We start from the raw sequence: 24,182 nt of genomic DNA on the forward strand, positions 1-24,182 counted from the left end.
TAACTTCATTTACATGTATTAACTGAATAATAGTATGGTTGTGTGTGTGTGTGTGTGTGTGTGTATTAGTTAGAGATTTTGTACTAATCCTTAAGTAGAATGGTTTAGCATGACATTATCAAAGATTTATAAATCTCAGAATGATGAAGTGCATTGCAATATGTAAATACTGTCCGATATAAACGCTTATGTGATGCTGTACGTTATGACCAGTGTATTTAATGATTTAAAAATGTACCTTATGGCTGGCTGGATATCAGTTGTTCTTTTTTAGTACAATTTTATTACACTTTTTAAATACAGTAGATTCATGGAAATCATACAAGTTTGTTATAATTAATGGATACTCATCACAAAGAACAAACATGAAGGTGTAGTGTGGGGTGACTACCCCACTACATCCTATATACAAAACAGTTAAAACAGTTAAGGAATGACAACAAACATTATCACCAACTTGTGCATTCATCTAAAATAAAAACAAAGTAATACAATAACCATTTGCCTATCAAATACGACAATACCATGATAAAGATACATCTCACATTTTTCAATAAAATTTACTTCAGATTTCAATACAGTAAAAGTATTACAAGAAAAGGTCTAGTAAAAATAATAAAAAAAACAGAGTTAAAGAGATCTTTCCTTATACTACATACACAAATCAGACAACCAATAAGGAATTTTACACTCCTTACAAAAATACATCTTTATGTGATGAGACAAGATCTAAATTGTCTCCTTATTACATGTACTGCCAGAAGCCATTTACTTCAACATTATGTATAATCTAAAGAAAAAAACATTGGCTGAAACTCTGACACCTGGATATGTTAAGTGAACTATATTATTGTATTTATATCAATGTTACTGTTTCAGAAATACTTCATAAACATACACGAAGTATGATTAATGACTTAAAATTGAGCATTATGGTGTCTCTGCCTCAGTACCATATACCTTTTTTAAAACTAAAATACCGTCTTCCATTAAAAATACAGTCTCAAAAAAGTTTTACTAAACTAAATAAATGTGTAGCTCATTCTTTTACACACACACACACAGAAGTATGCCCATAAATTCTGTGACTTTTAAAACAGAGCATTATGGTGTCAACTTTTGTTTCACAGTATGTATTTTATTTTGTAATAATGCAAAACAGAAATTACAAGAAAAAAGTGGAAATAAACTATTTTTATAAGAACTACTGTATTACATATTCACAATATGGAAATACCAGAATCTTAACTTTCTATTTTTATTTTTGAATAGGCTAAAATCCTTTAACATTTTCCCTCTGAACTGTGACTAATACTTGTATTTTACATATTGTGAAACTTACAATCCATATCAAAATTCAAAACAAGTCCCTAAGGTTATTCAGGCCACTACTAATTGTGACAACCATGAAGTAAATTTTTAACTTAAAAAAACAAACTAAACATGGTTACATACAACAAAATAAATATATTACAGTGACATTAACAGTTATTGCCCAGATAACAGGTTCAAATATTGACTTGAAATCTGTATGAAAATTCAGAGTTACTTTATAGGAAGTTTATTGTGAATTTTAATACAATGAAAGTTTTATTCTCACTTTAACCCACAAAGAATAGACAAAACATAATACCTTCCTGCAAAAATAAATATAATTATTCATAGTATACAAGTGAAAATATTTCAGTTGGATCAGATTTCCTTCTAAGGTTTTGTTTAAAAAAGTTTTTATAACCATAACAGAATATTAAGTCATTTTCACAAACTTTTGACTCAATAAAAAATTACAAGACAAAAGCTATTTTATATCCTGTTTCTTTACAATTGTATATACATTGCTTTACAGGCATAGTCTGATAATACATAAAAGGTAACCAAATATTGCTTAGGAACTTAAATAACATCTGAACAAATTTACTAAAAAGTCATATTAATTTGAAAGCTGTCTGCACAAAGTGTTCACTTAACTATTATAAATATTTCCATCTGCCAAATATACATACTCTCCTTTTTTAAATTTAAAATAAAACATTATAGATTAGTAAATTAACTGCAAGAAGTCTTTCTCTGTCTTTACTCTGTTAATTAATCATTATTTTACTTGGATTAAGCCTTTTTCTGTAATAGGCCAAGTAAAGTGAACAGATTGTTTCAGTTAAGCATATTTCTGTATTAGAATGTTACCTATGCAACATTTTCAGGCCTGTGCGATCAAACAATATTTTCATGTCAGAGAAAAAAAGAACCAAAAAACCAACAACTTTAAAATGAATACAAAATAATGAAAGTGTATACTTCAAAAATACAAGAGATGTAACAAAACATATTTTCTTTACAAAAGTTATGAAGGAAATAACAATATTTCTTAATAGACAAAACGAACAATCATCAAATATAGTGTGTACTAACGAACAAAGCGCATAAAAAAACATTTCCATAGAATAAATAAATGAATTTGTTTCTTTCCAATGACCAAATTAAAAAAGGAGAATGTACACATTATTACTAATCCATATTCATTTTGTTAGGCCATTTTCTAATTTACAACTTATATCAAAACTCTAGTGATAGCTAAAAAACAAAAATAAACATATTTAAAAATGTGACATATGACAGTAGACATATTTTAAATAAATTATATATTTTGGCTGATGTTCTTCCATTAAAAGCATACAATTTAACTGAATTTTCAATGAGCAGATAAATTAGATTTAAAATTTGCTTTGAAGCACTTCTATTCCTTAATTAATGAGATTAAAAAAAACATTTTAGAATGAAATAAATTACACACATAGAATATGAATTGCTAGACAGCAGTATTAATAAAAATGAAATATGAAGGCTAAGTTTTAATTATTTAAAGAAATAAAACTATTTCTAATAAAATATTTGCATTTAATCATAAAGCTTTACAATCACTGAACTCCTGACTAGTTGTGGTACAAGCTATCTATTCACTGTATACTACACTTATTCTGTTCTTCTTTAATTTTAATTTAGTATATTTTTAAAATATAATAAAGAAAGATATTAAAAACTTAAAAGAAATTTTTAGAAAAAGAGGTAAACATTTTTTAAGAATGCATGTGCATAGGAAGGTTACACACAAACTTGTAATGAGTAATAAAATTAACTTTTTTTTTCTTAACAAAATAGTTACTTCATTAAAATCTTCCACTCTTATGTTATTAATCATATTTTTAACATATTTTGCAGTTTTAGAGGATTTTAGGTGTTAATTGCTATAAATTCTCAGATACAGCCAAAAATGTTTAATTTTTTTTTGTTTTTCATTAGATTGTATGCAATAATCTAACATGGTATCTAATCATACAGTGACACTACAAATGTATTCTAATGAAATGACTAAGCCCTAAAAGCACTTAAGATGTGTTTGAAATATTGATGCATGTGACATTTCAAATGACTGCTGAATCCTTTTAGTAAAATTAATTACTATAAATTTTAGTAAAACTCCAGTGGTTCTGTAAATTTGGCCTTAGATTATATATCAGATGGAACTTTGGATTGATGGTAGTTTCTTTCTAACTATAGTTTTGAAAATATGTACAAACATAAAAACAAAAGTTGAATAAACAACATTAATCAACAAACTTATTTTCTATTGGTACATAAATCTCATATTTAATATTTAAAAAGAAAACTTTAAGGGATAAAAACATGCATAAAATAACACAAACATTAATAAAACCAATGTTTAATTAAACTTATAATGAGTACCTCAGATAAAGTTTTCACTAGGGTTACAGATAATATTGTAATATTAAAAGAACTTGGATTAATTGGCACCATGAATGTTCAAAGATATTCTCTTCACTAAATGAGAGAAAGTTTACAAAATCATATATATATTACTCCCTGCAGAGATTGTACTTGTGGTGTAATTATACACACACACACACACACACACACACACACACACATTTATATAATTACACCACAAGTACAATTTCTGCAGAGAGTAACAATCATTTTTAAGTACATAGTTTACAAATCAAATCAAACCAATCACAATACACACGACATTTTTTACAGTTACTTGCAAGTCTGTAATGAGAGAAGATATATATATATATAACATCTTCAAAACAATTTTTTTCTTAATGTTCCTTAAAGTTTTGTGAAAAGCATTATTCCTTAGGTTAGCATTATTTGATTTTTTTATATCAAGCAAAAATAATTATGATAAAATTAAAAACTGGACTTTCAACTTGTTTGATTTTATCCTGGGATTTTCTCTCAAAATAGTTCTGAATATAAAATATTTCAAGTTACAGTATGGTTCTAATTTTTTAGAAAATCTTGCTTTGTAACTATTAAAAATGACATCACACAGTTTTATGAAAATGTATATTTCTTTGATGTATCTTTTTATTTCATAGTCAAGTCCAAAAATAACTTGCTGTATTAATAGCACTACTGCATGAGTTAAACTTTTCTCTGGGAAAGACTTAATTCTTAGATACTCTTATCTAACCATATTTAATTTCTAAAAAACCCTTTTATTACAGTGATTATTATATTTTTGCTTATTAAAATGTTAAAATACTCTATACTATACTATAATAATTCTTCTTTATGTTAGTAATGCCATTTGATCTAAGGTGGCTTTTTTTTCTTTATATATATAAAACTTACAGTTGGCACAAACTTCAAAGTGATAAATCACATCTCAAATGAATTACAAACCTAAATATTTTAATACCATATAACATGTCCATAAACAACAACACTGTTATAATTTACAAAGACAATATATCAAAATACTAATTTCATGTTTCATACAGGGATATTTCTCCTAAAGAAAAATACAGAATACCATGGCTAGATAAATGAGCTACTTAAATTTCTAAGCACAATTTTACATTATAAGCATGCATATACTCTTGCTAAAAATGTACATATTTTTTTATCCAACTGTTTAAATCATAGAGAACAATGTTTAATCCTAACATTTGCAAAAAAAATCCTGTGACTTATTTCAAAACACAATTTATTACATGTGTAAAAACACACACAAATACAATTTAATATCTTCACAAAAAATGAGGAAAAAATGATTTGTGTCTATCAAAAACTTTTCAGTTTGACCATAGAAATTGTCCATTTTGAAGGTTTGTGATATATTTACACATTTCACAGCTATCACAATAATTGATAAGAGAATATGGGAAGCACTATGACTATTTTATGAGCCTTGGATATCAGGTATGGAACACACCATTAATGAGACAGTACTAAGTATGTCTTAAAACCAACAATAGGTGAAGACAGGGAAATTACGGTGGGTCTTCAACATTTGCAAGATTCTGGGTCAGTCCAAATTATTTTAACTTATGAGAACCTGCAATAAGAACATCAAATGGTATCAACTGGCAACAATTTCATTTGTAACTGCAAATACATTATAGTTGAAAAAAGATTCTTCTCAGCTGGCAGGGGGTGTTCTTTCTGAGATGAATGTTGTTGTAGGATCCCTGCTTGAAGAATTAAGAATGTCTGAGGATGAGAAGTGCAAGTTACTGCTAACTTTAGTTTCCTTGAATTTATTTCTTCTGTAAAAAAAGGAACTAACACACTAAACTGACAAAACTAACTTCATATGTGCTCTTATTAACAAAGGAAAAGTAATTATTTTGCCTAGATCAAACACCAATTCACAAAAATCTTTTAAAGTAATATGTTTCATCAGTTTATCAACAAATACCTCTACTCATTTTCAGTTCCATGATTTTATTATAACAATTTTTCTGTTCATGTTTTAAGAAAAAACGTTTCACTTAATTACATATTTGTAACGTTCAAAACCTAATGAGCTTTGCATAAGCTGAAGAGGGAGACATCCCCTTCACTGGGCTGTCCTGCCAAATGCAATATCTTCTATTAATGAATTTATATATGAACTCACAAAAGGTAGATAAATTTAAATTTTTTAACAAATATCATGTTAAAATGAAGTATTTGGTTTTATTAAATCCTTTAACTGTTATTTCTGGAAACTTTTTTTTTTCCCCATTAGGTCCATGTTGCAGTACATACAAATTTTAAGTTTTGTACTTTTTTGTTATATGCAGTTTAGCAATTTTTACTGATACTTCATATCCTGTAGATGGAGCTTTATCAAATTTAGTATGAAGGTTCTGTGGGTCCATGGGGAGGTATATACAAATTAGTATTTTGTGGTTTTTATGGGTGTTTTTGCATTTTGTTTATCACTAACTTGCCACCTGTTAAATGGATCTTCAAATGTGGCATGAAGGTTTGTTGAGTTCATTGGGAACATACAAATGTTCAGTTTTATGGGTGTTTTTGCACTTTTTACAATTACATACAAGGGAAACAATTTTTCATGTCCAAATGTAACCTTTCATTAATCATGAATTTATAGTTTCCATCCAGGGGATAGGTACACCAGCTAGTTATATATAATATGCATATATAATGTATAAAATATAATATTATAAATCGCTTCTAAAAATCAGGATGGAGGGGATGACATGTAGAGATGACATTTTAACACAGAAAAATTTCACCTCTAGGTGAGTTCCTAAGAAGTAACTGTATTTCAGTACTTGAAAGTCAAAAATACCTATTTATGAAACTTAAATCAATTAAACATTCAGTTCACATCACAAAGGTTTGCAAGATGAAGTAATGTTAACTTAAGTAGCTGAAGTTGTTCACTTGTTTATGTTAAGTTTATGTTAAAACGAGTTTTGTGGTTCAATATTTAACATGTAAAACTTTGCATTTGTCTATTTTACAAAACTTGTTTGATATATTTTCTTGTTCCCTTTGTAGTACAGTGGCAAGCATGAGGGACATATTGTACAAAATCAGGATAAGATTCCATAAGATGAAGAGAACAGTGGAAGCTTATAAGGAATTAGGTCACATGTACTATACTTAAGATAATCCCTTTATCCTATAAAACATGTTCCATACAATTTACATGAAAATAAACATTAGTATTTAAACTACCAATCTGAGTGTGTGTAGAAACAAAGTTTGTCTTGTGCACTGCTACAGAAATTAGACATTTGTTTTAATCTCTGTATTATATAGAATTACAGCACAACACTTTCTTGAAAGTATGGATTCAATCCTACAGCACTTCAGAACATTTAACCTTACAATTTTCCAAAATGAAATAACAAATGAACAATTCCCTACGACACACTGTGCATGAAAATACTCACATAATATTATAAATTTCCACTCATAAAGCATTATAATAACAATTAGTTTAACTTACAGCACAAAAGAACTATGTTATAATTATACGTATGCTATAAAACAAATATTAGACACAATGATTATGTATTTTTGATGCTGTAGAATAGTCAAACAGTTTTAATCACATTAGTGTAATTATGCTGTAGAAAGCTTGTATAGACAAATAGGTGAAATATTTGCAATATAATGCATAGGAAACAATTGTTTTATTGATGCAACATAAGTGAATAAACACACATATCTTTATTTTTTTTTCCCCAACAGTATCATACCTTTCCTTCTTTCTAAATGGAAAACAACCATCTGACTCTGGAGGTGGTGGCTGGTCAATCAACAGATCAGGAGAAGGAGTTTCATTTGGACCAAACTGGTTAAGTTCTTGGAAACATCCTGTTACAATCATCTAAAAAAAAATTCTTTAATGAAAAAAAGATTTTCAAATAAACTTATGCTTATAACGTTACTCCACTTGAAGTGTATGCACAAATTTCAATCAAAGTTTTCTAGTATCAGGAATTAAAGTGGCTAGTGGTTCAGTAATGTCCAACATACTCACAGCAACTAGTGCTACCATGATTGGTCATTCTCTTTTAAACATGACAGAAGTTGTAACCTCAAGATATCATATGACATACTATTGCAAGACACTGCTGTCAACCTTCTTGCACAAGGTGCAGCTTGACAAGTATAACTCCCATGAAAAAATCAAGTGTTAGCTCCAAGAAAATGACAAAGGACAAAGTTAGCTAGAATGGAATAAAATTATTAACTGTCTTGATTATGTGTTATGTGAAAACTGCATATATAGAATAAATAAACATTTTTAACAAAAATTGTAAATTTGGATAACAGTGTAGAAAGTGAATGTTATTATGTGTACCACAATTATACTCTTTTCATATCATGGTTAGCTTTAAGGTTTCTCTAATGTTCTTTTGTAACTGTTTTTGTCAGTACAAATTTTCTTGATGCATAGGACTTGACTACAGGTAAGATTTCACTTAGCGTTGGCAAAGTTACAACTCTCATAATAAAGATATTGCAGTCTATTGGTTGGTTTTCTGTACCAGTCAATGTGTAGAAAGCTGTTTTTCTATGGCAAAACTGGCATCAAGAAAGTTTATTATTTGGGAGAGGGTTACTCAGGTTAAACGAATTGTTTTGTGAGAGGGGTTAGCATGTGAAAAGTTCCTAAAAGATTAGATACTGGCAGTTCAAATAAATAAAGCATCACTAATGTAATATTTTCAAATATGCAGTTGTACAGAGCTTTCCTAAGTTTGTCTTTCAGTATCACTCATAAATATGTTAACAAATTAAAAGCCATCTTGGTACCTATGGCAATATTATTCTGAATGTAATGCTCCTTGTCAGATTCAATAATATACAGAGAAACATCAAGAAAAGTTTGGCTAAGTCTAGGAATTTTCAATATTTCCATGGATTAAAGAAACTGATACATTTTCTAAAGCTTTAAGACTTTTATCATATTAGTTAAAGTGACAAAATATCCACAATGCTTTTGAATGGCAGTGAAACTTTATTGTTTATTTCCTAAGTGATTAACGAATATGTTTGATGTCCTTAATGTAAGAAGAAAGTTCATTATGTGGTAGTAAACTGTACTGTTGGTACAAGAAATGAACACAGGATCATATATTACATTTCACAGAATACTTGTACAACTCCTTCAATCAAAATAAATGAATAGAAACATCTTCCTGTACTTAAAACTTGAACGGGTTTGCCAAGAGAGATTTTAGCTTTTACCTAAAATACATAAATTAAATAATCCAGGAGTTCAATTATTTCATGTACAAACACAGCAAGCTTACGACGACCACTATGTAAAACAGTTTTTGGTATGAGGCACTTTTTGTGAACCCAAGAAGTATCAGTTGACTCCATATAAACCTCATCAGATTTGCAAAAAATTTTTTAAACTATATACATATCAAATTCCTTTTTGGTCCCTAATAACATAAGTCACACAAAACTTTAAACAGAAACAGTAATGTCTACACTGTAATTAAGCCTCTCTCACTATGAGGCCAGTCTGTGGGACTAAGCCCATAATATGTTTTTTTTTGTAGAAAAGCCCTGTAATGTTTACAAAGTTTTAAGATTTTATAAGTAATGATTTTCTTAAGCAATTTTTTTCTTCAAATGTTGAATGTTCAATATGCAGAGTAATTTTGATTTTAAGATTAAAAGTACTTTTATACATCAGAAAACTGTCAAATTTTGCACATGCAATCTTTATAATATCATAATAACCTCTAGATAATAATAAAACATTTTTGCTTAGCAAATAATTTATATTTTATCTGTTATTTTCAATATTGTATCTGTGCATGGGTTTGGTCAATTTGACTGACCTCATAACCACCATGAAAAAACAAGAAATAGATATTAATTATGCTTTTTTCATTCTAGAATGACTACAAAGTATAACAAGAAACCACAAATACGAATATAAAACTGGCCTTGTTTTGTTCTAGTGGATCAGTATTTTGTAAAATACAAAAACATCTTGGTTATAATACATTATAAATGTACATATAAGTACAAAAAACAGTTGCCTTTTATACTTACTAATTTTGTAATAATGTCATAATTTGTTAAGCCTTGTCAAATTTCACATTAAAAAATCTTAGTATGCATTTTGAAATAACAAAACATCATAAATTACTATACCGGTACCACAAAAATCCACTATAATTTATCAGGCTTTGTAATTAAGCTGTATTTGAGCATAAAAACATGAATTTCACACAGTATAAATAACCTTTGGGACTATCCACCTTCAAAAGCCTAAAAAACCCATGTGGGGGAAATTCTAGGCTTTTGATTGGTTATAAAGCCAGGAGAGAGCAAAGCAGAAGACTGTTTATTTGCAATTAAGCACAAAGCTCACAATGGGGTATCTTGTGCTGTGCCCACCACAGGTATCAAAACAGAGATTCTAGCATTGTAAATCTGAATACATACCACTGTGCCAGTGGGGGAGTCGGGGCAAATAGAAGATAGGAGGTTTTTTTTGTAATATATTTACTTGCAAATTAAGAAATTAACTAGTATATAACATTAACATTTGAATTATAATCAACAATTTGATATCAAACTTATTGATATACAATCATAAAGTAGTAGTTCAATAAAATTTTGAATACAAGTCTACAATTGTGATGACATGCTCTTTGATTTCTGACCATAGGAAGACCCATAAATGTGTGTCAATTACTGTTCTGGGGTTCCCATGTATGTTAATAGAAAATGAATGAAAATGTGATTGTTTTAATACAAACTGTATACATATAAATAAAATGTTCTTACCATAATATACAATTTTTTAAAAACCAACAAGGATGTCAATTTAAAGTATCAAATGATAATCAAGTTTTGTTGTACAAGTTACCATCAATAAAATAATATCTACTTGTAAAGTTATTTAATATTGAGAATGTGTTCAATCTTTACAAAATACATCTTTAAAAATTGAAACAAATTTTGTTAAAAGTATAAGGATGAACTATTAATAACAGAAAAATTACATTGGAGAGTGACAACATATTTTATTTATATTTTTTAAGGGTTTAACAACATATACAAATAACAATACTATTAACCCTTTCAGAGCAGAACTGGTATAATATACATAAATGCATATACATATTTACACATGTTAAGTACTTATCCTATAACTTTTGATACTGTATGTGTACCTTCACAAAATATGGCAGACTTAGTACAAATTACAAGTGTTTTATATATACAATAAATCGACTTTTTAAATGAAATAATTTTACTGAAGATTTGTTTGTGAAAATATCAAGTCTGGTTGGTTACTTGTCTGAATGTGATTTCATATCATTTATATAATTTCTAAAACCTCCTTAATACATTTCAAATGTTTGTTTTCAGCAAGACTTTATATATTATGTTATTTTCTATACCCTATGTGGGGTCTGTCAAATAACTGACCTTGTAATCATCATAAAAAGTTAGGAAATAAACACAAATTGTATTGTATTTTGTATGCTAGAATGACTACATACTGTAACATGAAAATACAAATAGTCTGAGTAGCTTAAGTCACATAACATTATATATTTTTTTATTACATTAGCCTTCTAGTTGTGCCCAGCTAACATTACATAAATTGCACTGATATGATAACATGCACTCATGTTACTGTATCCAATAACAAAACTGACCTAGTCTTGGTTGTGTTTTAGTGGACTAGTATTTTGTATTATACAGCAACCTTTAAATTATTATACATTATATATCTATATAATTATTATTAGAAATAAGTTATGAAACTTATTTTTCTTAAAATATAGAACAATAAATAAACAAATAAAACAAACAGTTATCTCCTCTAACAATGGCTTTTGAACTTGGTTGCTAAGCCTTAACATTTTGTATGTGGAGGATACCAAAAAAGTTTTTCAGGCTAAATGACTAAAAAAATTCATAAATAACTATATTGATATCATATAATTCTATATAATTTATTAAGCTTAGTAACTAAGCTGTATTTAGGTCTAAAAAGTGTGAAACTTCAAGCAGTCTGAAGGCAATACCTATCTCCTGGAAATGTTGGATAAAAAAAAGTGTTTGCCTTTTCACAGAGTGAGATGGCTGAGAAAACTACTAGGGAGACATTCTGAGCTGTCAATTGGTTATTTGTGTCATTTATTGTTGCAAGACTATATAAGGGACCATTTCTAAAAATGGAAAGAGGTGAACAGGGCCACTGTGTTTGATTTAATACACAAGTCATATCTCAGCAAAATAAAAAGATATGAGGTTCTTATTTTATATTCTAGCTTGTCAATATTGGTAATTTGAGTTCCTAATTTGTACTAACTTATAGAGTTAGTATTTTGACATCAGAAACATCTACTTTTAACCAGTACTGCATTCAGCATGCCATGTAACTCACTAAAATCTATATTTAGATGTACTCTTATAATAATCACTTTTAAATTAGAAAGTAACTCGTATATAATATTCAAGTTTCAATTACAATTTACAATTTTATTCTGAACTTTTTGACATAAATTTATAAAATAGTAGTTCAATAAAATTTTGATTGCAAGTTAACAAATGTGATATGGCCTTTGATATCTCCCAATACTTAATTTATTACAGTTAATAAATTAAAAAAATCTCAGCAAATATAGAAGGAAAACCTCTTTACATTCAAAGATGAATTAGGTTTTTTCTCCTTTACTGTATTGTTTTTTTTTTTAGTATCATAAACTAATTATTTAATGTTAAACATTATCCTTTGCTACATTTACAGAGGTTAGCCAGTATGTGGGTCATTGGTGCTTTACATGTACACATAATGGAAAGGTAAAAAATATATTTGGAACATATCTCCTAGTTTACACATACCTCCCACTGCCATGGTATGGAAACACAGCCAGTGTTGAACTGGCTGTAGAATGTGGTATCTGAAGCATCAAGATTGACACCCTTAACAGTGGAAAACTGTTCTATGTCCAACACATCTTTGGCATATACTGCATGTGGCTATAACAAGAAAGCAATATAAAAACAATAATAAAAAAATAGACATATTACAGCCTGAGGTCCTTCCACACCTCAGAAATGTTATTAAAACATTAAAATACTTGCATTTTAAAAATAAATGTTAATTACTAAGTCTAGTATTTCATTCTATAGAATATCTAAAAGTTGAGAATCAAAAATGACTTTTAATGGCTTGCACAAAAACTGTAAACAAACACAGCCCAATACATAATGAATGTAGGTTACATATGTCTCCAATGAAGCTGAGTTTCCTAATTTATAGAAAATTACCACATTTAATAATGACATAAATGAGAGAATTATTTGTATTCAACTTATATTATGAATTATAAAATATAAGATATCCCCGGAAAAATAATTATGTGACTATGAATATGGCAAATTTTTAATACATATAATAACAAGAACTGAAATGCTATTTGTTTTTGTTATAGATAAAAACCAAGATATGTGGAAGAAACAAATAAAGTTTCTCAAACTCTTTGTATCAATGTACCCTGTAAGGTAATTATAATGAAAACTAAAGTGAACAGAGTTTAAAGAATAACATTTTATAAATTGCTTTCATAAAATAATTTAGTTAGACAAAGATTATTTGAAAATTAATTACACATTATAAACTAACAAATCAAAAACAATCTATACTTAATGATGGATAAACTTAAGACATTCTTCAAAATTCATAATGAATATAGTTTAAATAAAAATACGAGGTCTGTTAAAAAAAATACGCGGACTGTTTGAATTGCTCAGCTCCAGTTGGTTCCAGGGGAATCCGCTTGGTGTCGCTAGGTTTGCACAGATCAGCTGTTTATGACGCCATTTCCCAATTGCAGATATCTTCATTTGTGTATTAGCTACGCGGTTTTAAGTGAAGTGCGATTTTTTCGTTTGGCAGATTTCAGAATGAATGACCAGAAGGAGCAACGACTTGCTGTGAAATTTTGTGTTAAACTTCGAAGATCTGCGACTGAAACTTTTGCTATGCTTAACATGGCTTATGGTGATGTTGCTATGAAGTGTACGGCATGTTTCAAGTGGCATGAACGTTTTAAGGATGGTCGACAGTCCATTGAAGATGATGAGCATCCTGGACGTCCTTCCACGTCAACTGACGACCCACATATCGACAAAATCAACACCCTGGTGTGAGCAAATCAACGTCTGACTGTCAGGGAGCTTGCTGAAGAGTGTGGGATATCAGTTGGATCTTGTTACGAGATTTTGACCGAAAAATTGAAGATGCACTACGTTGCTGCGAAATTTGTGCCTCAGAACTCGTGAGTTTTTGGCCAAACACTTGATCACTGTTCTTCCCCACCCCCCCTACTCACCTGCCCTTGCTCCTTGCGATTTTTTCTTGTTCCCCAAACTCAAAAGACCCTTGAAAGGAAGAAGATTTGAGACGATTCCCGAGATTAAGGCAAATGCGACGAAGGAGCTGGAGGACATTACAAAAGAAGCGTACTAGGACTGTTTCACCAAGTGGAAACATCGTTGGGATAATTGTGTGCGTTGGGGAGGAGAGTACTTTGAAGGGGTCCCAGACCTGTAACTTCTAAATAAAGTACATTTTGTTTTATGATGTCAGTCCGCGTATTTTTTGAACAGCCCTCGTAACCTATGGAAGCAACAGTCTGTAATGATCAGGAAGTATATCATAAAGTGAAGAAAATAAGTTATATATTACACTATGTAATACAGATTTTGTTCCTGGATAGTATGTGTTATTTCTTAATTGCTTATACTGTAAAAGTACAGAAAATGGCCATTATTCCCTTCAAACTTTGCTTTTGCAACCTGGATAATGAAATTTAGAAATTAACTTATTTTCTATGCAAAAATGGGCAAATTTGCACATTTTTATTTACATAAGGTCTAAATAAAACATATAAATCAAGAATTACATGCATTTATACTAAAGTTATACAACAGTGAACAAAGGTGTTTAGAAGTGAGTAGTTTTTCGAGATTTGTAACTGTAATGTAAATCACTTTCATGTATCAGCACCCAAATATTGTCTCTCATCATGTTTTCATTATACTCTCCCAGGTCACAAAAGCAAAGTTGAAGAGAAAAATATATCTTTTTCCATTTACTTAGGCACAAGCAATTGGGAAATAACACTTTCTGCCCAGGAACAAGAAAAAGTAAAAATGTTGTTACATAGTGTAATTGGTAATTGAAACTGTTAATACTAGGTAAAACTCCATAATTAGAGAATTGAAAAAAGAAGAAAAAAGACAGACAACTGTATTATTTACACAATTGAATTAAAAAACAATGACAGTTGCATGCTTCACAAAAACTTTGTTTATTGACAACCATTGTTTTATCAGTAAAAAATGTACAATCATAAAATGATACATAAAATGTACAATCTTTACTGGCAAAAACACGATCATGAATAAATGGGTTTTCCGTGTTACAATCAACAAGAGTAACCTGACACAGTTTTTGCCATTATAAGATTTAATGTTTACTGTTGAGACTATAGAGAAATTTCTGATGTCATTAATACAAGTTACACTAAGAACTTTTATGCCTTGTGTGTTACATAATGTATTTTATATTAACTTAATATTCAGCTTGTAGCAGGTACATTTTTACCATCCAGTGTTTATTAAATCACTTAAGTTTTTTCCTGTTGTGTCCAAATTGTTGACGACAGGTTAAAAACAAAATAAATAAATGACGTTACTTAGGATGTAAAGAACAGCTTCTGAAAAGTCGCTTTTATTTTTTATATCTGAGTTTTGTGTGTTTAATATTATGTGAAAAAGTAAGAATCAATATGCATATTAGGAATCACAAACTTAATATTACAATTACATGGCATGCACATTAAAATAATGAAGTTTTAAAACATCTGAAACATTCAAATATTGAAAACCAAAGTACTAACATTTAAAGATTTTCTACAAGATTTTTGGAGCATTATTAAAGGATGTATAATTCAAATTATATTCGTTTTTTTATATGACATGGATAACTGACTAACGAAACAAAGTTAATTAATTAAAAGGCTTACAATGAAATATGAATACTCATTAGTTTTACTACAACAGAGACAGAACACAAGATTCTCACGTCAGGTAAAAATGGTGGGTCAAGCATTCCAGCTTCAAGCCTTTTCCAATTAATGTACTGAAAGAACTGATGCTGTTTCACTTCTTGGGCACCATATCGTCCACTTTTACAACCCAATCTCTCTTTGGGTTTTTTTTTCAACAGCTGTGAAGTAAAGATTCTAGGTCAATAGTAAAATAGCATTAAAATATCAGTTTTGGTATAGATATAAAAACAAAAATATTGACACTTTAATTATACAGCTCTACAAGTACATACTTTTGGAATAGTTTAAATTATAAAGTTGCTAACATAAAAAATCCTTTTTAAAAACTGATCTTAACATTATGACAACAGTAAATGATTCCTGCATTACATGAACCAAATTTGTTTCTTTTTGTAATTACTGCACCTAACGTATGACTTAAACATTTCTATACTTATTTTTGTATTTGGCTGTCATAAAATGCTCCAAAAACTTTCATTGAAGGACTTATAATTCAATTATATCTACCATTCTATGGCTTTCACATCTATTTACAGTTTACAAAAACATTATGTATAGGATAAGCAAACTTGTGTATAAAATAGCAACTAATTTAAGCTAATATGACAGACTTGAAGTTCACCTTATCCAAATATATATTTGGAATTTGCTTTGTGTGTATATTTTGACAAACTTACCAAAACAGACACTCCTCTTTCAGTTTTATATGTGGAATTTGTTTTTTACATGGGAAAACTAGTGAATATTGATTATTCATATTTGCTTTTAAAATCTAAGAGAAGTTTTGTGTACGAAATAAAAAGTAGAAAGTTCAGCATAAAAAAGACAATCATCAACAAACAATCTTTTGGGTTAAGGTCACATAATTGTTTCTAAAACACTTCTTTAGTCTGTCTAATCACCTTCAAACTTGCAATGCATTTACTCTTCAATTATAGAAACTTTGTTGTATGGCAACAATTGGGCAAAGAAAAACTGAGCTCTAGTGACATACAAGTATAGTTTAGCTAGCTGACTGACCACACTTTACAATTAGTTTCTGCACTGAGAAACATTATATTATGATGTATATAATGACTGCAGAAACACTTAAATATACTTATACCCCACACAAAAAGGACATGACATTCTAAGATGGTATATACATTTTAAAGAATTTAAATCTAAATTGTTATTACATGAAAAATTTAAATGAGGTACTTGCAATACATCTTATCTGAACAGGCAAGAAATAAAATAATCAATACAATATCTAATCAGTATTAAGTTCCAATAACATAAAAACCTTTATCTGGTGTTATAAGCACTGCTAAACATCAGGATTATACTATTTTTAAACCATAATAAAAAAAACTGTAGTGGAATTATAATGTTTTTTATTCTACAGTTTAGAAGTTTGCTCTAACATACAAAATATATAATGAACATACAGCTTGACAGAGAGCTTTAGCTTCTTCATTAAATTTGCTACAATATTTTTCAGTATCCTCTATTACTCTCCTCTCCACCTCTTCCCGTTTAACTTTTTCTTTTCTTGCTCGAAATGGTGCCTAGGAATAACTAAACTTTAGTTACCCTAATTAAAGACTATAAAGCAACATACAAGTTTGTTACATGTACTTGTTTATATTTGAGAATTTTTACCATAAATTCTGAAAATAATTCATCGTACTTTGTTCATACACCTCTGATTTTCTTTAAATTTCACTTAAATTAAAATTTGCACAAAATAAAGAAATTATACCATAGCCTTCTAATAAAATCTAAAAGACAAAGATGAAATGAGTGAACAATTAAGAGCTGTGATGCATTAATATAATCTAACAATGTATATAGATATTTCAAAACTTAAAAGCCTTTTACCATAACTTAATACAATCCAAGTATCACATTTATTCTGATGTTATTAGATAATTATAAAATTTTCTTTTGAAAAAAATGTAGTTTTTTTTATTAAATGCAAAACATTTCATTAAACTGAGCTTCTTTTCATTAAAAAAAATTTTAAACATAAATTCTTAACAATATTTTAATCAAAGCTAAAGAAGCAGTTCTCACCCTTCCTTCAATCATTTCATAAACAAGACAACCTAAACTGAACCAGTCAGGGCTATAGGTATATTTCTCATTCTCTATTACTTCTGGAGCTGTCACAAATACAAAATGAAAATAATTATTTTACAATTTAGAAATTGAATATATAAACCTACTTAGTTACCCTTGTATTTTTATATACACCATCTACCTAACTTTAAAAAATGAAAATGAGTAATAATAAACGTAAGAACTCAAAATGATGCTGAAGTAACAGTGGCAGGCATTTATTGCTCACAAAATTTAAGATCAAAGTAGTATGTTGCAATGGACTACTAGAATCATCTCCTCTCTTCACAGGTCACCATGCAGGACAAACATTTATGTGAATTTCAGAGATTATCAACTGCAGTGCTTCTGTTTTGTTGGGAACCACTCCACTAGTGTCAGAGAAGAATCATATATACTATTTTGCTAGTTTGTTTTTTTCAGTCACCAACAATGAATGACATTATACCCAATAATTTTTATTGTTAAAGGAGAGACTTAGAAATGTTGAGAAGAATTAACTATTCACATATTTATTGGAAACAATCATGTGCTACTTTACATCACAGATTTTCATTCCATAGCAACATGGAAACTATAATCTCCAGTGATTACGTTGTGTTTGTAAAATGCTCCGACTTGTTTCTCGATTGGTCCATTGAAATGATGTGCTTTAATTATATTTATGTATGTGGCATCTTATAAGTTCATTAGGAACACTTTATTGAAATTATTTGAAGAAAATGTGACAATTTATCAATTTAAAAGAACAGATGAGTTAAATGACATTTTTAAGCTGAAAATCCACTCTCAGCCAGTATCAGTGGGTGGGGTAGGGAAAAAGAATGTAAGGGGCCCTGCACAGAAACCTTGTGGCACAATGAGATGGCATTAAAATATATTTAAAAAACTTCAACCATGCCATAGTTGTGTTACTTTTACAAACTATGGTTTTTCAGGAACAGCCACATATGTACATATACATATCACACTATTATTTTTTTGCATATGTATCCTCTACAATATTCAAATTTTTAAAAATTTAAACTGGAAAAAAAAGAAGTTAAAAGCTTCCATCATTTTTTCAAATAAAAACTACAGAAACTGAATCTGTTTTTGAAGTTAAATTTTTTTTCAAAACTTCTATGAGAGCAATTTTGCACCACCTAGAAAATATCACAAACATGCTTTTCGCCAGCCATAAATTATTTATATACCTAACATGAAGTATTTGACAAACTCAAACACACTAACTTCAATTTTTTTGCCGTGAAAATAAAGATAAATTTTGTTAACTCTCCATTTCAATTTTATTTTTCCTATAAAAATTAAATTTTATGTCTACTATCCACCTCAAATTTTATGATATTACAGATTCAGAATTTTTAAATCAAGTTTTTTCTTCAAACCACAGAGTTTCTTTTCAATTATATATTTCAGTACCAAAACTCTGTCAACTAATTGCTTTACAGCATCAAACACAGCTCTGTTAATTCAATCCTAACGTACAAACCATCTATGTCAATCCAACAATTCATAATACAAATTTCCTTTTTCAATTCAAAACCTTATAGTATCAAACTTTCTCTGTAAATATATTTTATATTCCCATTGTCAACCCAAAGCTTATCAGCTAATACAATTTATTGCAACAAACCTTTCTGTCAATCTAACATTTTAAACTTGACAATCATAAAACCTACTACATAAACCTGACAACTCAAAAGCACCAAACATTGCAAGTTCTTGTTTAAAAGTTACATGTTAATTTCCTTCATGAATACTCCACTTCATGCCATAAATTGAAATCTTCCATGATAACCTTTCACTTCAAAAGAAAATGCTTACATTCTCTTTAACATACTTCACAACACTATATCTAATCTTTTGTATCAACCTTGTGTCACAGGGAATAATTTATAAATTACTGTCTTACAAACTTACCCATATAGCCAACAGTACCAACTCTGCCTTTAACTGTTTCTCCTTCTGGAATTTCTATAGCTAGACCAAGATCAGATATCCTTACATGACCTTAATTAAAAGATAAATATGTACAAATAATAATATAAATATTGAAGCCTAAAAGATCAAGCATCCTCAGTTTAATAACAACTGCATACAGTAACTCTTAAGAAGAATTAAAAATACCTTTTCATAACTACAAGTCTGATACTTTCAGAAAATTATTAAAAGTTAACTTTTCTGTTATGCAAACTGTCCTTTTCTGATACAATATTCAATACACTTTATTTTTATATAGCAAAATATGCTAATTTGAATTACAAAATATAAACCTGTTCACATACCATGATCATCTAGTAGAATATTTTCTGGTTTTAAGTCCCTGAAAAGATAAAAAACAAAACAAAAATAGGGAACTACACCAGATAATAAAATTACTTATGAATAATTTATTTTAAAAAACAAAGTTAGTGTGACAAAGCCTAAAGGAATATACCATTGCAACTGAAAACTAGCAAAAGTAGTATTATAATTACCATTTAATAATCAGTTGATATAGTAAAATAACCACTACAAAAAACACTACAAGAATCACCACAGTCTGGATGTAATTACAAAATCAACTTATAAAAAGTCATGTCAGCAAGGAGATGCCCAATGATAAAACCTATTTAGATGCTTAAATATTGTTTTTATGCCAATATGGACATAAACTTTGAATGCTGGTATTTGGAACACTGAATACTATTTTACACATTAACAATACTAGCTTACCTATAAACAATACCTAGAACATGCAAGTGTTCTAGCCCTTGAGTTATTTCAGCAGCGTAAAACCTTGCCCTATCTATGGGAAATCCTGGCTCTCTACCCATGTTATAAATATGGAACTTGAGGTCTCCCCCATTCATTATGGTTAACACAAGACACAAGGCATCTTTTGTTTCATATGCATAGGCCAAGCTCACCTGTGGCAATAAAAGTTATTAAACAATTAGAAAAATGCTCTTCAAGTTTTCTCCCAAATAACATGTTCAACAAGAAAATCAGTAAAAGATATTTATGTGGTAAATGCAAATGACAGGGTTATCTATCTTCTCATACCATAAGCAGTCAGTTATTACTATTAATCATGCTACTGCCCATATTATAGAAGAAACAGTAACATAAATTTATCATAATGTCATAAAAGTAAAATACACTTAATACAAAAAAGTGACTTACCACAAACTTAGAGTTGACCTTCTGAAGAACCTGTTTTTCTGTAAGAACCATAGACTCTCCTTTCCTCTTCTTGAGCCGTTTTTTTTCTAACTTTTTACATGCATACATTTTCCCTGTTGCCCTCACCTGACATGCACATACTTCTCCAAACCCACCTTTCCCTAAAACTCTATACATTCTAAAAGTTTTCCCTGTCACTGGTTGGCTGCAGAAATAAAATACCAAAAAACAGTGTCTATAATACAAATCTGAATACGCTAATTAAAAATATACTGTCATATTTATGAATTTCCTAATGTTATTTTTTGTTGAATGTATTGATTAAAATAAATTTGTAATGCCAAAAAAACAAGAAAAAAGGCATACCTAACAAAAACCTACCTTTAAAAATTGTATCCAATTTTGTTTTGTTGCTTAATAATTAGCTTTTATTATTTACAGACACTCACAAAGTTCTTTTTAAAGGGCCAAATTGCAATTATACTTCCAATATAAAATTCAAAAAGAAAATTCCAATCATATCTAAGAATTATTCGTGGTCAAAACTCTTGTATCAATATAAATATATTTGAAAACAATGTTTAGGGCAATTATGTTTAATAGTCAGTGTGTTTTATACTGAGTACCTCTTTTTCATTATAGATTTTTCCTGAATATGTGGTTGAACCTTTCAACAACTTTTCCAGCAGTGGATTGGAATAGATCCAACTTTCACATAAATAGGTACAATACTTAAGATTTTTTTGTGATATAAGTAATATTCAGCTGTATTTACACATGTATATACAGAAACAATTTTTGATTAACTTATTATTAAAGGCTATAAATTTTATTTGATAAAAGACCTTGCAAATTTCTGCATGAAATTTGCAAGCTAATAGAAAACAGGGGCATGTGTCCACAAGGAAGGTAGTGGGGTAGCCTATTAGAGAGTTTGGTCTTCCCTCAACATCTCTTCCCCAGCTCAGACATCAGGATTTTTAAAATTCTCCTTACATTATGACTCCCACTGACATGAAAGTGTTAATTTTTTTGACAAGGAGGGAAGTTGGTCACACTAAGTGACTTGAAGTGAAAGAAGTACCTCCAACCAGATGAAACTATGAAAATGGGTTTAATGGTAGTTGAAAATAGCATAGTGCTATGAAGCTGTTGATAGAGAGAGTTGACCACCCTTCTGGTATACTACATCCTCCCCCATGTCTTTCTTATAAATACTATTGATACATGAAAAGATAATAATAATAATAAGAATGTTTGTGCTTTTGTTTAAATATATTCTGAACACTAAATATTGAGCAAGATGAAGAAAATGTAATAAATTATTAGCTTGTTGAAAAACAATAAAGCAGAGATGGCTTGGTTGGTTGTGAAATGATTCAAATTTTCTTTTGAAATGCCTCCTTTCTTTCTGATTGAATCTTTAAATGTTACCCACTGAAAAACAGAGCTTTTATTAGAAATATCTCGAAAATGACTTAATATTTAATTATTTTATGTTGTAATTGTAAACTGTGCATAACAGACAAAATCTGAATGCTTGGAGAAACTTAATATTAAGTACTCTAATACAAGATAGTTTTAATAACAGACTGAAAACTATTCTAAACATCTGAAATTTTATATTTAAATTTTACTACTAAAGTGTGTTTTTAATTTTCAGCAATTTGTTTTGTCTTGGAAGTGGTTCGGTAAAAACTATAAATCAAAATCAACCTCATCTTGTCTCCAAAATGTCAATGTTATAAAATCAATAAAAATCAACCTCACTTTGCCTCAACAATGTCATTGTAATAGAATCAATAGCAATCAAACTCACCTTTCTCTAAACATGTCAGTGTTATAGAACCAAAAACTGTTTACAATATAGTAGATTATGAGTGCCTAACTTTGTTAGAAAATGGAAGTAAAGGAGGAGAAAAAACAACAACAAACTAAATCAATCTAATATAATTATTAAGTTTAGTATGTAAACCAATTGCAAAAAGTTGGAGGTCATGTACTTCTTCTGCCTTGTATTAGATGTTTATGTAACAGATTACTAAAATGTTAATTAAACCTTCAATATTATTTAATTAGATGCTTAGCCTTGTGAATGTGTATGTTAAAACTACATATAAACAGCTTTACCTGTATTTATGGTTCTAATGCAATAATACACTAAGGTTATGGCAAATTCTTTAAATTAAATATTTTACTGACCTTTCTAACCATTTCCATTGAAGATATCGATGAAAATACATGCTATTTTCAAACTCATGAAAGGGTGCTCCAGCTAAAAAGTCTTTCACTGCTCTAAAAATATGAATATTTGGTAGCTGTGAATACTTTTAATACAGGTGTGAATTAACTAAATCCAATCTTCAGAACTTACTATGGTTCATTACAATGGTTCTAATCCTAAATATAAAGCTCTAAACAAAATCTGACTCAAAAGTAATAAACACAGTTATAAGATTATGAATTTTACAAAGATCATAAATAAAGAAGAATGTAATTTTACATTGTACTTGGATTTATCTGAACATACTCTGTTTTAATTAATTTTTTTCACTGACTTATTAGTCTGCTTTTCTTTTTTCATGAAAATTAGCTAACACAATTAAGCCCACACACATTTAGTACTGTTAGCATGATGTTCTAAAAACACATAGGTCTAAGTCTTGATAAAAATGAAAGAAGCCATACAACCCAAGTGCTTTTGAAAGATGGACCTTTCTTCTTCAGGGGCAAATTGAGAGTGGCAGTGTGACTGAACGAGTGATATATATCATAGAGTGTTTAGTAACATCCTGGGAGTCATCTGGTTTTCTGGGAATTGTGTCTTAGGCTGTGTACTGTCATGAGAATATCATTTCCAGTGCAATGTAGCCAATGGCAAGAGTGTGTGTGAAAAGGTATTAGTGATATTTTAATTTTAAAATGGCTAAATGTATGTGTATTTCTAAAACAAAAATATGCTTAGGTGTTTAAGTAAAATAAAATATACACAACACCTGGAGAGTGATT

General features: G+C 29.1%; 1 protein-coding gene across 7 annotated transcripts in view; it reads right to left on the reverse strand.

The window, feature by feature from the left end:
- Positions 1 to 542: 542 nt before the first annotated feature.
- LOC143236052 (G protein-coupled receptor kinase 2-like) overlaps positions 543 to 24,182 on the reverse strand; it is an 81,601-nt gene continuing 57,961 nt past the window's right edge. For 4 of the 7 annotated variants that reach the window (XM_076474305.1, XM_076474307.1, XM_076474302.1 and 1 more), the window contains 11 exons: positions 23,376 to 23,468; positions 21,174 to 21,378; positions 20,724 to 20,917; positions 20,294 to 20,331; positions 19,929 to 20,018; positions 17,961 to 18,049; positions 17,333 to 17,452; positions 15,917 to 16,060; positions 12,667 to 12,804; positions 7,530 to 7,660; positions 5,312 to 5,576 (listed from right to left, as the gene is read on the reverse strand). In XM_076474305.1, the coding sequence (XP_076330420.1) occupies positions 5,450 to 5,576; positions 7,530 to 7,660; positions 12,667 to 12,804; positions 15,917 to 16,060; positions 17,333 to 17,452; positions 17,961 to 18,049; positions 19,929 to 20,018; positions 20,294 to 20,331; positions 20,724 to 20,917; positions 21,174 to 21,378; positions 23,376 to 23,468 (1,369 nt within the window). In that variant the 3' untranslated portion in view covers positions 5,312 to 5,449. Of the gene's footprint in view, positions 5,577 to 7,529; positions 7,661 to 12,666; positions 12,805 to 15,916; positions 16,061 to 17,332; positions 17,453 to 17,960; positions 18,050 to 19,928; positions 20,019 to 20,293; positions 20,332 to 20,723; positions 20,918 to 21,173; positions 21,379 to 23,375; positions 23,469 to 24,182 lie in introns of all 7 variants that reach the window. The other 3 variants (XM_076474306.1, XM_076474303.1, XM_076474304.1) reach the window with 2 other exon arrangements.

This window comes from Tachypleus tridentatus, chromosome 13, assembly GCF_004210375.1.
Source record: "Tachypleus tridentatus isolate NWPU-2018 chromosome 13, ASM421037v1, whole genome shotgun sequence".
NCBI lineage: Eukaryota > Metazoa > Arthropoda > Merostomata > Xiphosura > Limulidae > Tachypleus > Tachypleus tridentatus.